This window comes from Schistosoma haematobium, chromosome 3 (assembly GCF_000699445.3).
Source record: "Schistosoma haematobium chromosome 3, whole genome shotgun sequence".
Lineage (NCBI taxonomy): Eukaryota > Metazoa > Platyhelminthes > Trematoda > Strigeidida > Schistosomatidae > Schistosoma > Schistosoma haematobium.
The window spans coordinates 36603362-36622525 of NC_067198.1; the positions used below are offsets into that span (position 1 = coordinate 36603362).

Genomic DNA, 19164 nt, shown 5'->3' on the forward strand with positions numbered 1-19164 from the left:
AATGTAAATGACCGAATTTAATTTCTCCTTGCTAAAGTAAATTCTAGATTAACTCATGGAATAGTATCGATATGACCAATTTTTATCGTTTAAAAGGTTCTCATTTGAAAATATTATATGTCACGACACGTTCTCTTCTTGTCTTGAATTTTTGGATATTTAGGAGTTCATTAATTTGCTAAAGTTTGCTAAGGTCATAGATTATATTTTAGTTTCAATTAGTTCTGTTATGATAATTCACAAATGGGAGGAGAAAGGTATTAACTTCAAATTTATCAAGTTGATAAATCCTCAATTACGGCTTTTTCAAGGATAATGAATCCTCAAATACAACATTTAACAAGAAATCAACTTTAAAATTCATATATTGTTTTAAAGTAAATTCTGCTCATTAACTCTCTTTGTATTTTCATTCCCTGATTCTTTGAATCTAAGTCATAACTATTGAATTGATAAATTCTGTAGATAATAATCACTGAAGTTAATCGGTATGCAATTAACTTAAAGTGCATGTCAAGATAATGTTCTTTGGTAGTTTCTAATAAAAATTTTTTAAAAACAAGGTTTATCTTTTGAAGTAGTTGGGACTAGAAATGAAGAGAGCTGTTGTGTATCGTGTACAAATTGTGATTCGAGTTATTACTGCTATCTCGCTCTGTAACGAACTTACTTCTTGTAGTGGAAGCTTAGCTTTTGGTAATCCTAATTAAAAATTGTTACAATCTGGTCATATAAGTTAGTTATAGATTATTATTATGTATTATGATCACTCGAAAATTTTTTACTTAGAAATGATAATAAGGTGGCCGAATCAAGATATGACATCAGCCTATAAAGTCATTGACTTTTGAACTGATAGATAAATTTAGACTACTACTTGGTTAGGGTTGGTGTGATCATATTAACCAGTGATTAGAGCTGTTAAGTGACTACATGGCTGAAAAATCGATCATCATGATGCATACGCATCCACTCTTTGTCTTTCCTTAGATCCTGAGTTTTTAAAAATGATGTTATACTTTTTATTCCGCGTATTCATTCTCCCTGAATTATGTTTATGCTTCTGATACTGTTACTACTTCGACTACTCTAGTATTTGTCTTGATAATTTAATCTCACTCTACTGATATGGTGTGGCAACTTGGCAACGTTGCACGTAACTGACTGAATTACTAGTTGAATAAGGTAACTTCTAGAATGCTTTTTTAATTAGTGGTAGTATGAATTCGATGTATGAATCTATTTTACTTGTGTTTACTTCATTGAAAGTTTGTAAATGAAATGATATTTAAAAAGATTTGAAACTTCGGTGGTCATTCATTGACTAAATGTATGTTTCACTTAATAAAACAAAATTCTTAATTATTTACAAGAATATAGTATAAACTCAACATGAATAGAGATTCAATAATAGCTGGTCAACTAATTGGTGCTATATTTTATACGTGAAAGTTTATAAATATATGGAACTAATCAGAAATTTTGTTTATTCTTTTCTGTTCTATGCAACGGAATTCTATATGAATTCTAGTATTGTTGAATTCTATCTCAGTAGATATCTGTAAGGAAATTGTAGGTAGTATCCACTTAATATTACTTATTTTTGTTTCACATGTATCGTGAGATTTTTGTGATGCAAAGTGTAATACTTTAGGAGTTATCAAAGGGCTGTGGCACTAGAAAGCATTTAGTTGTCTTAGGGCACTTACCACACTCCTAGTGTTTTGTTGCGGAGTCCAATCCATAAAATGACGACTTAACAATGTTAGAAAAGAAGATTTAGTTCTTCTGTTGATAGCTGGTAATAAATGATCGTCCATACTGATAAATCTGACTGAACACTTGAATCGTCTTCCTAAGCTCTCATAATAACCCCAGGTTAACTTGACACGACTACGTAAACACGTGAGGAAAGGCGCGAAATACAGAAAGAACGCTTTACTCCCATCCTGGTTTTGGTTCATAATTTTCAGTGCCTTCATTTCACACTTTTGAACACATCTCTGCTGCATGAAAACAGTAAGATTATTGTGTACGAGATCATAGAAATGCAATCCCACGGGAGCGTTTAGTAAAGAAGAGTTGAGTCTTATCCTCCACAATACTAGGACATTTAAAGGGGAAAGATGAAAGTGACTTCTAGACTAACATTAATTGCTTGGTATAACAATAACAGTCGCTTGTTTAAAACCATATAATATGTAGTTTATGTTGAAATGTCTTTTCACAAAATATAAAACACTGCAACAAACCCCTTTATGGATGTGAAACGTGGCCGTTAAGAACAGACGATATTTGTAGGTTACTAGTACTCGATCATAGGTGTCTTCGAAGTATTTCTTGTGTATTTTTGGACTATAGAGTAAGCAATGCTTGGGTTAGAAATAGGATACTAGGCAAGGATGGGAAATCGACTAATGAGGTCATAAATCTTCATCAACTGAGGTGGTTAAGACACGTGTTATATGTGCCCAACCACCGCCTACTTCAACGAGTGATGTTTTCTGGTGTAGAAGTAGGCTGGAAGAAAGTCAAGAGCAGCCAAAGCAAAGCATGACGTCGGTCCATGTAGTCACTGACAATTGAACTTAGCTATGTTAATAGGTGTAGACTACCTGGTTGGTGTCCGTGTGATTATCTTAACCAGTGGTTAGAGACTTTGAATGACAAGGCTCAAAATCTTTTGCAATAGCTCAGGTTCATCCGTTCTTTGTCTTCCCTCAAATTCTGAAATTCTAAATTCCTCATAACTTTTTGTGTTTTTATCTAAGTAATTTATATTTTCGTGAATTGTATCTTCGATGCCTTGTCTTTTCTATTACTACTGATACTGTTACTACCTCCACTATGTTGGGATTTGACCTGACAATCTAATCTCTCTGTGCAAATGGGGTATGGAACCTTCAGCCGATGTACATAAGTACCAGGTTCTATGTTGTGACTGACTGAATAAACCCCTAGTTCTACATATATGTGCAAACATTTTGCTATCAGTGCTGCTACTATGACACTTTCACAATATATTTGTCGCATGATTTTTATTGTAAAGCATCACTCACTTCATCAAACAATAGACAAGACACGTCACTGTTATATTTCTGTTTGAATTTTTTTCAGTAGTAAACATTGTGAAAAGTTGTCAACCGTTGACAAAAGACTTTGAATACAGTATAAAATTTAAATAAATACATGAATAATTAAAAACAATTGAAAAACGGACAACTGTATCATAGTATTTTCACTGTTGAAAAAAATAAGTCCCAAAAACTTGTAAATAGGCCACCAGATATATGAGATTCAAAGGATTATTATTATTGTTTTTAGTCAAAGAGATTTAACTGGTTCCTTAGTGAACTACTTCAAGATGTTCCTAAAGTTCTGTCTGAAAGTTGTGATTGGTGGAGCTCAAATATGTTGGGAATAGAACGGCTGTTGTTCACCGTGAGACCTAAATGTCCAGCGTTAAACCCTTGGTGGGTTCGTGTGTGCACACTTCTGAGGGGTCCCATATCAGGACTAAACAACTGACTAAAGCTCCCTAATCTTTTGCTGGTGCTCAATGTGATGAGATCAATCTATGACAAATATAACCTGCACATTATTTTAATCTATCATTGATTGTTTTTCCTAATGTGATTCAGATAAAAATAAACATTTCATATTTCACTCTTCTATTGTTTAGTTAAATTTGAATAGCTCACCTGAACGTTTATCACCTGTACACAAATCAGTCGTATACTATCACAAAAATCAGCCATATTGGAGTGAATTATTTATAATCAATTTACCATACTCACCAATTGAATCCTCTTGTGTAACAACAACAATTGATGATGTGAATAATAATCTTGATCGTGATAATAATAATAACACTGAACGTTCTAGCCATGAGTCACAGCATCAACAACAGTTATTCAGTGCAAATCCAACTTATCCTGGGATGTTAGCTGGTGTACATTTGAGACTTTTATGTCGTCATCGATCTACTGGACCGGGTGGTAAGTATAGTAAAGTAATGAATAATAATAATAATAGCAATTATTAATTATTATTATTATTATGCCTAAACACTGAGTAGTTCACACAACCTGCTGGTAGTTGAATTACTCTCCACAAACCCTCTGCAGTAACAATATACATATGTTTACTAGTGACTAACTTCGAGGTGTAACTACTGAAGTTCTAGTTAAAAACTATGACTATTGGAGTTCAACCATGCAAGTTGTGTGGCAGTTACTCATTAATGGGATTTGAACAGTATCTCAAATTGATTGAAGTTAGACGTGTAAACCACTGGATGCTCGCCCAGTGGTCTAAATGTTAAGCGCTTTCTTTGAGAGCTGGGTTTTGGGTACGTATTACTGACGAGTCTCATATTGAGGCGAAACAGCTCTTTCTGGTTTTCCAATGAACTGTTGAGCTAAAAATCAGCAAAATCCCAATGTTTGTTTGATTTGCTAAATTGCGTTTTTGGATCATTGCTTATAGGGGATTAAGGCACCAAATAGTGTTATGCTTAATCATGAAGATTTGCAGGATGTGCATATATCATATGACAAGGTTGAAATACATTGTTTGTATGAAACTGACATATATATCATATTAATATTCCACTATCTCTGCAGCGTAAGGTGATATTGTGTGATGTTGAATTAACATGTGGAAAATGAGAAGTATCGAAAAAGCCAACTAAAATATTTGTAACTTCAGTTTGCAGAAATATCGACTTTTAGATGTGTATCGTATGTTAGGAATGTTTATTTACTAGTTTATCTCATTAGTATGATTAACATCAATGACTAGAGAGAAGTTAGGTGATTCTTGTAGATTGATATTTGTATGATGAATGTGTAATTTATGATTCCTGTTGAGCCAGTCAGTCATTCAGTCATGAATAAAATAGAACCTTTGGAACAGTGTTCATTAATTAAAGTTACTATCTTTCAACTCACTATAACGAGAGAAAAAATTAACAAGTTAAGAAGCAAGATAATGAAAGTGACAGTAATATGTTAGGCAGTTTAAGGTAGTTGATAGAAAAATCTGAACTCAGATTTCGTGCTAGTTGACTCTTGTCGCCATGGGGTACATGTAATGTTGAAGGAACAGTTACTATTATCTGGTGGATTCTAACTTGCCAAGTTGAATTACTAATAATAATGATAATGGATGACCACAAAAATAGACAATGCTATTTAAAAAAGTGAATCATATCCGTAATAAGCTAACAAAATCAATCCTATTTCACAAGATTATAAAGGCCTACATCTGTCACTATGACCAGTTTTTAGTTATTTCCTTTAATAGTTCCGGCTATAAATGATGATTATTTCACTGGTGGGAAAATAAGTTTTATTCTGTTCCGACATAGATACCTTTCCAACAATTACTTCATCATCTGTCGTGTAGTAGTTTATACGAATCTACTCCTGTTCTGTCAAATATAGTTCATTTAGATAAATAATTGTTGAACTTATGTAACACATATGTCCAGATCGTCAAACTAGATGAAATTTCACAGTCTCATAAATTGAATCATTATCTATACCAAGTAACCTAAGCATAATCCCTCTTTATTACTTACTCATTGATTTCACCATACACAAGTAATATTTCAATGATATTTTTTTAAATTAAAAACTACTAGCAAAATATGGATAACATACAGTAGTCAAAGACCATGTGTTTATCATGACTTTGTTTTACTGTACCACTTCCTTCTTTTTTTTAACTCCTTCAAAGTAATGATAATGATGAATTCGTTTAAATTACATTTTGTCAAATTCTTATTTACCGTCCCAATTTCATTTGTTCACACATGAACAAATAATCAGTGAAATTTTATGTTGATCATTTAGACTTTAATTGAATATTTGTTTATATGCATATGTTACTAGATGTTCAGTCATCTTAATTTGTTTACGATTCAATAATAATAATAATAATAATAATAATAATAATAATAATAATAATAATAATAGTAATAGTAATAATTGTAATGATGATAACAGTTGTAGCAGTGTTTATCAAACGACGTAAGCTGAATATGTGTACTTTTTTTTCCATCGATAGAATTTACAATCTAGTGTAAGTATGATAATGATTTTCATCGAATTTAATTTCTGTGGTTTGATAAGAAGAGGTTAAATTAGAAATTAATAATTTAACCTGTTGGTAAATGTATCGCGAAATTTATCCATCAATATTTGGATTTAATGCTGCTGAATAATATTAGCGACTAATGAATTAAGTCATTGGACAACTAATCGGCATAAATCATTCAATTTCTTCTCCATTATGATTTTCATCTTGGATAAAAATTGTATATTTCTAGTAATTAATAATTCTTCACAAAAATCACGAACTAGATTTTATGTACTGAGATTCCTGCTGATTATTATGACATAAGTAAATTATTGGGGTCCGAGGTAGAAATTGTTTTATTTGATGCCGATCTAACTTCATCCTTATAATCACACTGATCTACGTGGTCATAACATTTATGCTGACATTGGATCAGTTACAAAATCCTGTTTGAAATATTCCGACTGGCGTCCAGTTTTCTTAATTAGTAATTTCCTCCCAATTGTTTACTAAACGATTGTCATATTGATATGATTGAGTTAAGTCAGCTGTAGGACCGCTCTTACAAATAATTATACTACAGAGTTAGTATTGGTATTGTGCTTCAGCGAATAATTCAAATCATCATATTAATTTATTTTACATTACTCCTTTTACACCTCGTTGAGGAGCGTAGGCCGCCCACCAGCATTCTCTATCTAACCCTGTCCTGGGCAGTCTTTTCCGGTTGCCTCGAATGGTTATTCATTATTTTGATGTATGCATCCAATTCGCTACACAGTGCTTTCTTTGGTTTTCCGTTTTCCTTCAAGATTCCAAGTTAGCCCTTGCCTCGTGATGCAGTTTGCTAATTTCCGAAATGTATGTCCTGTCCCACTTCCAACGTCTTTTCCTAATTTCCTCTTCAAATGGAATCTGGTTTGTTCTCTCCCATAGCAGGTTTTTTGCTGATGGTATCTGGCCAACAGACATTGAATATCTTACCCAAACAATTGTTTACAGATACTTGTACCTTTTTGATGATTGTTGTGGTAGTTCTCGAAGTTTCATTTTCGTACAGTAGAACTGTCTTGATATTCGTATTGAAGACTCTGACTTTGATATTAGACTTTTGTCCTTGCCATGTCAACACTTGCCTCCTTGTTCATCGATGATGCTGTTGACCAGGTACATGAAAGACTCCACCTCTTCTAGAGTTTATCCATTAAGTTTGATTGGGTTGGTGTTCTCTGTGTTGTATTTGAGGATTTTACTTTTTCCCTTGTGTATGTTGAGACCTGCTGGTCCAGAGGCTTCTGCTACAGTGGTTATCTTCATCTGCATTTGTTTGTGTGTATAGAATAAAAGGGTCAGGTCATCTGCAAAGTCAACTCTCCCAATTGATTTTGAGATGTGCATTGTATTCCGTGCTTCCCGTCAGATGTTAGAGGTCTTCATAATCCAGTGAAATACCCGAAGAAAGAGAAATGGTGAGAGTAAGCGTTCTTGTCTGACACCAGTCTTCACTTGGGATGCGTCTGTCAGCTGTCCTCCGTGCACCACTTTGCAGTGTAGTCTGTCATATGAATTCCGTATTATGTTGACCTTCGTCATTTAATAACAAAATGGAATTGCGTAGAAAGTGTTTAAATTATTTACAGAATGATTAGCAGAAATAAAATTAATAAACAGTTAGTGCATTAGGTATTATGCAAAATAAATAATTTTGTTGACCAGATTGTTAATGTGTAAATCCGTTGTATTATAAATGACTCATTTTAAGGTAACATGTTGATAGTTCTATATTCCATCTCTTGGGATTTAATGTGGCCATGTACTACTCTGAAGTTTCCAATATAAATCAAAAAAATTTGTTCATTACTCTCTAATTTTAAATGATTCTCCTTTGCCCCAAATGCTCTTGTACGGCCGAGGGTGGGGCGGGAGTGTTGGTTACGAAATTGAGAGAGCGAAAAGCCAATGTCTGCCGCTTTAACCGGGTTGTCGGATAGGGAGGATCCACCTAGGGGAGTTGGAAAACTCTCGTCCCAAACCACTTGTGCACATGGGCTCCAGGTTTCTAAGGAAACAAATGGCGTATTAACCAATTGTTGGTCACCTGCTACCACGAGACTGCATCTCTTTACGGTGCTCCACTGCTTTGTGGATTAAACCTTTAGGTCAAAGGCTCGATGAGTGACCTCCCTAGAAAACCACCTGTTTCGGTTCGGGCACCCGGGCATTATCCTAGCCCTCACACAAATCTAATGATTTATGTGGCGCATATCTATGTGGTGCCTCCTAGTACCATTGTTTATGTTTAAATAAATAAATTAGCCAATATCAATCTATAATGAAAATTCTTCCTTTAAAAAAACGATGACCAATTGAATGAAATTGAATGTGTAAAAACGTAAATAAACTTCGAAAGGAATATAGGACTATATATCTGAAGAATAGTTTCAAACCAAAGATGAAACTAGATTACTATTGTCTATTATTGTTATTCTCTGTTGATTAGTCTAATCATAGCATAAGAATAAAACTGCTATTTTGTTACAGCCAAACTTTTAATTGATCTAGATTAAAAGTGTTTGTCTTTTAAATCCAATATCTTTAATATATACTTCTGTTGTCCATGGTGTAAACACACGCACTGTTTTAAAGGTGTGTGTATTATTACAAATTAACATTAGCTTGAACGTGCATTTAAAGCTTGAGAGTGCTGTTGAATAACCGCTTTTTATCTTATTTTATAAACATCTCAGCAATATTCATCTACAACCCTAGATATGAATGAACCTCAAGATTTTCACGTTTCGTGATGTTAATACCATACTTCCTAGCTGTTGAATCGAGATTCATCATTCGACATTTCCGAATTCCAAACTATCTGCATTTCAATAAATCTTTCAACTGATATCAGTTTCCACTGAAAATCACCAAACTTTAATCAGTCACTATAAAACAAAATGAATAGATTTATTTGTTTCTACATAAAATATAGTAACAGAACAGTTGGGATCAAATGAAATCATGTTGTAATTTTGGATGGTGTTGTGTCAGGCTATGAAGCTGGGTTACTCGGATCCCATTCCCACAGGGAGCATCAATATCCTTAAGATTGTAGGTATGTCCTGCAGACGATTACGAAACAGCACGAAACTTACATGCAGTTTTTCCTGTTGACTACCTCTAAGCACTTAACATTTCAACACTGTTCACTATATGACAAGTCACTTAGACTAGTGATCATGTCGTAATTTGATCGATAGAATTTGATTACCACTAAAAGACTAGACAAACATAACATTTCTACATACCCAGTAATCAATCAATCGAAATTGAGTTGCTCCCCAAACGGTAGCCAGTATAATCAAATGAATTTCTAACTTGTTTCAATTAATTCTTCAAACTAAATGTCCTCTTTCAAAAAGGTTAAATAAAAATATTTTCAACTTCCTGATATCCCAACCAATCTACTCGATTCGTAATTATCGGGGACTCCCTACTTATCTTGTACTGAAAATGCTATGAATCAATTATATGGTATCGCCACATGTTTCATTGTTGAAACTATACTACCTATCACAACTAATGATCATTCTTTCGTTCTAATTAGTCCTCATTAATCAGCAGTATATTGAAAATCATGATTCAGAGTTAGTTTCATTCGATAAACAGCTTTTAGCTGGTTATTTTTTGTTTTAATAAATTCTGCAAAGTGTTTAATAATTACACCTCGTTTGTGTATATTTCATTGTAGATTCTGAAGGTAAAATTCTAGGAGTTGCATATTTACGACTCCAGCCGAATACATCTGTGCCAGTTCTTTTGCCTGATGGAGACTATCACCTGTATATACATAAGGTATGTATAAACAAACATTTTTCCTATTAGGTTTTTTTCTTCCTTTTGATATAAACTTATTCTCATTAATAGAATAGATGTTGACAACTACATGTAACCCGCTAGAAATGTTATCTTTCATGACGAGTTGTGTTTACTATGATGTGATCGGTTTTGATGAATTAACTATTCTCATCACTTATGGAAGTAGACGTATAAAGAAAATAGAAATCCCTTATGATTATTTATATCTGGTAAATATAGAACTTGATCGGTGTTTAAAACTTTATGCGGGCATAAGCAGCACTTGCTTAATTTCTCTCTTGTTTTCTATGTATTGGCTATTATCTTGCCTTCAATTCGTTTGATATTGATCTTGAATGACTATTTTCACTAATTCTACTAATCATTTGTCATGATTTGTTGTTCATAATAAAATTGTTGCACATTAGTAGATAGCATGTCTATTTAGCTAAAACTTTATCATGTAATAGACAAATATGATGATAATAATATGCAAATTATTGGGAATAGTGCGTTTTTGACAAAAGACTTAATTGCGTTTTTGTCACAGTTATGGTTTGAAAATGATTGGTCGTTTGTCATCCGTCATTATGACTGTGTATTTTCAAATCTCATAACGCTTGGAAATCTGTTTATCTGTTTTTTTCGTTTTGTGGAACAATTAGATGATAGAAGTGGTTCTGAACGATAACCTCCCTAAACTAACATTCTCCCTCTCTCTCTTCCTCTGGATGGAACTTTTGATCATGCTCTACTTCTAGTTGACTCAGTATGTTCGCACGATTTACCCAAATTTACTAAAACACCGACAGACTATGATTTGATTAGTAGTTTTGCATAGTTTATATCACTGGCTAATCTTAATCGAACCACAATTAAAGGGCAAGAATCAATTAATAGCTGTTTCATTCTACTATGGGACTCCTTAGTAGTCAAATGTGAATCAATTATCCACCAATGACATCAGATGATTGCACAATGTTGCGAATTGATTGCACGTAGACTTATAAACCATTAGATGTTTGTTAATTTAGTGGTGTTAAGGCTAAACGTTCACTATGTGCCCTGAAAGTTCTGGGTTCTATCCACTGTGAGCTCGTGGATGGGCATTGCTGATGAGTCGCATATTCCACGTTAAGTCTAATTATCGTGAATCATCCAGGTCGAAGTTGCCGTCTTCACTTAATGGTTGCAGTTATATATCGTGATAACTCAATTGAGTTATACTAGTTGGAACGATTGTTTTTTTAGTTTCTGTCATGCCAGTCAGACAGGTTGGGGAGCCATTAGACTATAAGTAGCAACTGGAGGTTTGTGGGTGAAGTTGTACTACCACCTTTACAGACTTGTGATAATAGTAAGATATTCCCCTCAGGAATTTAGTTTCTGGAGTGACTCAAAGCTGACTAAAACTTCCACTTGGTAAGTAACTATCACTTATATATGATGTCCATATAGTCCATTATTCAACATCTGGTTCAGTTCAGTTGAAAATTTCTAAACTTAATATTCACACTATCCAACATGCAATATTTTGAATCTCAGATAATAATTATGGACTATTTGATACTATCATCATAAATGTGTTAACGTTTAATTGCTAGATTGTTTAAAACTGAATTATTGGCATATTACTTTTTCTATGGAGTCAACTATGAACACTGTAAAATGCAATCATGTTAAGCGTTTTATGATCGACTTTCATGTAGATTAATGGATAAATTAAGTGTACAAGTTGATCGTAATTAAAATAATTACCCAGTGTTTCACTATGTCTGACTACTCATTTTCAGCTAATGTTATCTAATGTTTACAATTTTCGTTAAATGTTTGTTTTATCCAATAGTTTAAGTAGTTTTTATGTTCAATTAGTGAGTGAATGCTTCATATCAAGATGTAATTTGTATTCAAGATTTGGTTTCAAGCCATTTAAATTATCCACAAATGTTTGATGTGAACATATTCAGTCTATCGCAGTTTGATATGTTGGATAAAGAAGAAACACAACTATATTGAAAGTTATGACTTGAAATAAAAATTACACATTAATATACATCACTCATTCACTAAGTGGACGGAAAAATTACCAAAAGTATTCTTTCATCATAATACTAATTTACCCTTTTTTGTAACGCCTTTATTTGTACATTTACAGATGGATATGAATCAAGTGAATTCATGTCGTTATTTATGCCAACCATCTTATTGTGAAGATGATGGACCGATTGCTTATGGTTTAAGTAGTGGTTCGGGTTCTGGTTCCAGTTCTATTGGACTTAATACAATAAATTCAAATTCAAGTGGATTGAATAATATTCTATCGTTGCCTAACTTTTCAACATCATCATCGTCACGTAATCGCATGGATACACTACACATACAAACACTTGTTTGTAGTAGTTATCATACTACTGATGGTCAGTGATTAATTTGTTGATGTGATTATCGTAGAAGCGAGAGATTACTGGTTGTAATTAGAATGTACTGTACAGCAAAAGTGACTACTAACAAAAACATATAATTGCAATATCTCAGTTAGTATAAAATTATATTTCCGAGCATTTCGTGACTCTATGTAAGCCGCTTCTTCACAAAATAGATAAACAAACAAATTAAATTGACGAGGGATTTGTGGCGATTGTAGTATTTTCACAGTTGAAATTGCGAAGCGATTTTAGCCAGATCACTATTGAAAACCCAGAATCATTGGATGGCCATTTTGTGAGAAGCCGTGACCAGTGGAGTTCAATCCTTGTAGGGTGTGAGATAGTTATCCACCGCAGGCAATGGATGATAGGTTGATCAAGATTATGGATTGATTAAAGCTGGACATTAAAACCGTTGGATCCTGGCTTAGTGGTCTAGAGGTTAAGCGTCCCCATTCGAGACCGAAGTCTCTGCGTCCGATTCCCGCGTAGGGGGTCATAGATGGGCATTGATAGGGAGTCCCATACTGGGATGAAACAGACGTACAGTGCTCCCAGGTTCTCATTGGTTGTCTAACTTAAGTCGGTTCATGATTTCAACTGTGATATTAAATTAACCCAATTTTGAACAGTACATAGGAACAAAGCAAAAATATTTAATACAATAAATAAAAAACAGGGCTGATCAAGTCAATATCATGTCGCTGCTGTCGAGGTGATTTATATGAGACATGCTTGTGTATCTATATTTATCTTAATGGATGTGAAAAGTGCAATGTGGAAAGTTAGAGTTGAATTTCTTTATGATAATAGTGTGAGATGTGGTTGTAATCCAACATGGTAGCTCCTATGGATGCTTCAAGTTGGATAGATAGTGATTCTTTCTCTCACATTGAGGACAATAAGATTTAAAAATAGATGGTAAGCTTTAGCTACTAGCCTTTCGTTGTAGTTGGGTTAGTTTTTCTATTTCGATATTTTTTAACATCGACTTGATGCTAATTGAAGATCTAATTTGGAGTTCTTCAAGTTTTAAAGGTGGTCTTTTTGTCCAACCTAGGTGTTCTTTGGCTCCAATCAGGATTTCACAAGATGACTCTGCAACAAAGAAGGCATCACAACTGACACACCCTTATCTGTAGACACAGTGCTGTTTTGACGTAAAGCGAATTTTATCCCTTATACGAATTAAATCATTTAGAAGGATATTAGTTGTTTTGTTGTATGCTTTAATTCTGTGTTGCGTTAAGATTCTTTGGAGTTCTTATGTTATACCGTGACGGTATGGTAAAACTACGGTACTACTCCATGATATTTTATTCGAACTATTACTTAATAATGAGTTGCTTTAGCACATTGTGAGTAATATTCATTGGAAAATTATCAGATGTTATTTATATACTTCTGTTTTCTTTACTTATCTTCTTTCAATGTTATGATCTTGGTTGTTGTTTTAAAAAGATTTAGAGCTAGAGGGACTTTGGCATTGAGTGGATGTACTGAATTGAAGTCAACATGATGAATAGTGTTGGTTTATTGTAGATGTTTAGATTTCTTCTAATTAAATAATCAAAAAATGAAAGCTCATTGTGTTCATTTTCACTTTTGTATGTGAATATAATGAGGAATCAGAGTGTATTGATCAGCGTAGAAAAAGTTGATAGGAAAGTGTTTTTCATTATGACAAAATTATCGTCCGTATGTCTGAGACAAATCCATGGTTTAATATCAATGGCGAAAGTATTTGATCCTGCATATGACATAAACAGGTTAGATACAATCGGGGATACAAAGGGATCCCATCGCCACTTTGTTTGTATAACATAAGGTAAATATGGTAAATAAGGTTTATTTTAAGCATAGTTTTAGGGATTTCGTGTTTAGACTGATGAAGTATAGTCATTCTCCAGTAAATCACTAATAAAGTCTAGGCACCTATCAATAGGTATACTGCGGTGTAAATATGCAACACCATGGCTTACCATAGTTTCATTCTTTTCGATAATTAATTCCGATATTTTTGACTTAAAATGATTATTATTAAGAAACAATGTCTACTTGACCGAAAACCTAGACAGCTTGCAAACAATTTTATCACATCTATGGTGGTCAAACCTAAGGATTAAACCTAAAATATAACCACAAAAATAATAACTGCATAGACAAAAAATCGCGATAAATGAAGTAACCTGATTAAGAATGAATTTGAACTATAGTTACTAATGTAATCGATTTCCTCAATAATTGACAAATGCTTAACAATATAAACAATGTTTGAAGTTTTTTATAATGGACTGATTTTGGTTAAACAACTGTTGAAAATCAGAAAGCAATGAACACGCTTTACGTATTGGGGTTAGGACACTTCATCATTGCACATGCAAGACCCTGTCAGGGATCTCGAACCTAGGAAATCGAGTTTTCACAGAGACCACTTATTTTTCAAACCACTTAGTTAGGATTCGATGGTCTACATTTATAATTTTAAACAAGTTGCCACGTAACGCAACTATTTTCCATCGTTATCGGTGATATTTTTCTCACACTCAACATGGTTGAACTTCACTGCTTTTGACTTCTGAATAGAACTTAGAAAGTTACCTCTCGAAGCTAGTCATTAGTAAACATATGATAATATTTGTTGTATGGTGCTATGGGAATTATTAAGTTTGAAGTTTCACACCATAGTATATTCTTCTCTTTCTTGTGTTCATATTTTTCATAAATTAGAAAATTTAACTAAAGTTATACTATGGCGCAATTATCAAGACGATATTATAATGTGTTTACATCAAGGTATTTATTTGTCCCGAAAAGATAATGAATTAAGAAAAGTAGGTCTTTTTAGTTTTAAAAAAAATAATTAAGATTATTTCTTCTTGTCAAGTACATTTTTTTCGTTTCGAACATGTCAACTAAAAACGCATATTTTTCATTGTTGTGTATGTGAACAGAGAGAGAAGAAGAAAAAAAGTAATTACCTAAAGAAAAGATTTACAACAATATGCGATTAAATCTCACTATTTATAGTAAGGAAACGGATTTTGACTTTTATTGATGTGATTTACTTTACATATTTGGTCATAAACAACTTGAAGTCCTAGAAATCGCCCAGGAATAAGATAAAAATTTATAGATGATTTATAGGTTTGACCATTTGGATTATAGAACAAGATAAATACTGTGAATGTTCGAAATTCATTGAAATGTATTGGAAAATGCTAACGAATTGTTTTGTTCAACTTCTCTGGAGTTTTTCAAGAATATTGATTCAAGCTTTCTTATAGTTTCAACAAGAAACTTAGGGACTAGTTTGTACTCATGACACGGCGTATATATGATCTCGAATAGCAGATAATGTAAATCCTTGATATAATGCTTCCTGCTCATTTCCTTTAACTACATAACATGAAAAATATAGTATACAATATGTCAAACCAGTTATTACTTTGGAACTTAATCCCAGAGTTCAATTAGCAGTATCGACTAGACAAAATAACATTGATTAGTTTTCAGTAGTGGATTAATGTATAGACATCTTATTCATAAAGAAAATCAACTCTGTCCTGAATATCTGACTGGAAATAACTATTGGATGTGCCATTTTGTGATGAGGATTGAAATCCCACAGGGAGCATCAATTCCCTCTATATTTCAAATATACCTTACTAACTTGTGCAAATCAACACAAAAAATTATGTCCATAGCTTACTGTCGATTTTATCGAACAATTGATCTAAAGCCATATAGATTGGTGACTACAACTACATTATAACTTGTTTGATAGGATTGGATTAATACACATTTAATGAACAAATTATACAGCAATTTGGATCTAGTGCATTCTGATTTCTCGGTGTATACATTGACAGTAGTTTATTGTTATTTTCTACTGACTAATATGTTTATTGAATTTATTTTGGCTGTGTTATATACGTTGATGTGCATAATACATATCCGATGAAGTGAGTTTTTAGATTTAAAAAAAAACGTAGTGAATATGTCAATTAACTGCTTTTATAATTTACGTAAATAATTATTCTTCAACATTATTTTATTATTTACAACCAAGTTGTTTACAGTCAATAAATACAAATTACTTGTCATGTAAATCACTTCATGTCCGAATTAGTTTCGTGAAAAAAGAATTTGTCTTGTAATGGGCAACATTCAAACAGCAATTTTAATTGGACAGATTATTATCATACAATATTCGTAATAACTAATTTTTGTTAATAGAATGGAACGAAATCATTATATCAAATTTCTATTTGTGTAGATTCATTTTGTATTGGTTGTTTGAATCTTCTCATTGATGTTTAGGACTATAATTGATTTTGATGGAGTTTTGTTCTCTGAGCTGGATGGTTTGCTGCAAACCATCCAGCTCAGAGAACAAAACTCCATCAAAATCATCCACTTGAGCTACAAATCTTCTCCACCATCTCACTGTAATTGATCAGTCTCTTATTGGCATCTGTGTATCCTGTGCGAATTTCCCCGATATTGCCTCAAATCACAAGCATTGTAATCAGAAATGGATGGTGTTTCGATTTTCTTAGTGAACATCAACTCTAGAATGCAAGTACACCCAGCTAATAAGTCCTAAATAGGACGAAACGCACGTTCTGGATTCCACTGCTAGCCACTATCCATCTCTGCTTATAATATTTGTGGAGATTGTTTACAATGAGACTAAATCTATCTCATATAATGTTGTACATCAATAGTGCCTAAGATTAAATATTTTAGTTCCACTATAGTTGTCTGACCAACTGAACGAACCTGGGACCGGCCTATTGGAAATTGAGTGCTTTTTCGTGATTCGATCGGATAACTAAATAAAAACAATGACTAATAACTCAAATTCTCAATACCCTTTGCTAAAATCTGAACTGTAAATAGTTTGAAAGATGGATAAACATTGAAGAATATGTTTTCGCTGTTGGTAATCGTGGTTCTACCATAGAAAAAGCGCTGCTTTTCATTGAACACATGTGTGTATGACTTTTTGATGTTGACCACCGGGAAGAGTTCGATTTTAATCATCATCAATGTTTGAGTTGTGCACACATGTTTAGTATCAGCAGATGTTTTCTTGCCGAAGTGTCTTTTCCTATCAAATTCTAGTCCATATTTCAGAGTATAGAATATTGTCCCGCAACTGTTCTGATCACTATGTCAGCGCTCAACTATAACAACACTAGATCAAACAGATAATGATCACAGGGAATAATGTCAGTAGTGATTTGTTTCATTTGGTTTCTAATAGTTACCAAGTCCCCAACTAAATAAATTTGAATGTATAAAGCAGATTGCCACTAATCTACTCACCAAATACAAACTCACTTATGTACAAAATAGGAAACGTGATGTTTGCATAATCAGGTATGCTCGGAATTTCGCTACTTGGTCGAATATTTTATTACATTTCTGACGAGATCACAAGGCTATTATTGAAGTGCTTTATTTTGAAGTCGACAAAACGTATATTTTAGGAGATTCTACTCATCAAATCACTGAGTCAATTTTTCCCGAAAAATTGTTTGATCACTTGTGGTGTATCTGTTGGAACTTCGTTGTCACTTGAGAAGAAAGCATGTTTAAAATAAAATTTCGTTTATTTGTTGTTGAATTAGTTGCTTACTTGTCCTCGCTTGTGATTGCTTGACTTTATTTGCTTAATAGGTTATTGTTACATCTTTTCGGTGTGTAAATTTGGTTATTGTCATTTTTGTTTTTCTCTCTTTTCCATTTATTGTAGTTCACTCGTTCACTAATTGACAATATGTTGCAACTTCTTATGACTACCATGGATGAAACACATCAACATATTATCAATTTAAACTTAGGTTACAGTCTTCTGATGGGACTGGCTCGTTGTTATAAGGATTTATCGATTGATTCAGTTCGACAAAAAATAATATACAGTTATTTAAATGGGCCTGGATTTATATATTATAAAATACATATACCTTATTTACAATTATTAAATGCTATGGTATGTGAAATTGTCTATCCAGCATTGTATCAAAATCATCATCCTTCACCTAATTCTACTCTTCCTCATTCATCGTCATCAGCATACGCATCTAGTGGTGTTGGTAGTACTTCTAATCGATACAAAGTGGAACATCAGTTTAATAGTAGTGTTAATAATCGAAATATTGGCATGACACCTACAACTGGACACTTTTTTGATTCAAAAGCTGTACAACTTATCTTTTCAACATTACATTGGGCCTTTTTAATTATTGTTCGTTCAAGGGTAAATAATTGTTTATTTCACTTCAATATTGTACAGATTTGATAGAAAATTGATATTTTGGCATTCTTTAAGCTGTATTTTTTTGTATGTTCTTTAACCACTTTATTATATCAAACTAGGAAATATTCTTGGTGTAATCCTACTCTAAATAATTCTCTTTAGGAAACTGATACCTTTTAAAAGTGAATGTTGACTAGGCAGTATTTTCATTGTTCTACTTTAATAGGACTACGTAGCAGTACTTACTAATGATCTCATATAAAATCAAACCATAGAGTTGTGTGTTTCGCAAAAATCATAATGCCTTTAGGCCACTAAACCACATTTGTTTATCGGCTCAACTTAGTTTATTTTAAAGCGCGTCTCTCATTGTTAGTTACTGTACAACTCCCGAATTTGGCTGACTATGCATGTCCATTAATTAACCAATTGTTATTACTCTTTGATTATTCAAGACAACACTGTCATAAAATCAGTCTACTAAATATATAGATTTTAAATTTCCTTCAAAACTAATTACTTATATACGTTGTT

General features: G+C 33.0%; 1 protein-coding gene across 1 annotated transcript in view; it reads left to right on the top strand.

The window, feature by feature from the left end:
- MS3_00005680 (uncharacterized protein) overlaps positions 1 to 19164 on the top strand; it is a 93840-nt gene that overhangs the window by 16796 nt on the left and 57880 nt on the right. Inside the window, exons 11-15 of the mRNA XM_051213770.1 lie at positions 3683 to 3998; positions 9830 to 9933; positions 12092 to 12353; positions 15093 to 15196; positions 18127 to 18630. Of these exons, the coding sequence (XP_051069774.1) occupies positions 3683 to 3998; positions 9830 to 9933; positions 12092 to 12353; positions 15093 to 15196; positions 18127 to 18630 (1290 nt within the window). The remainder of the gene's footprint in view (positions 1 to 3682; positions 3999 to 9829; positions 9934 to 12091; positions 12354 to 15092; positions 15197 to 18126; positions 18631 to 19164) is intronic.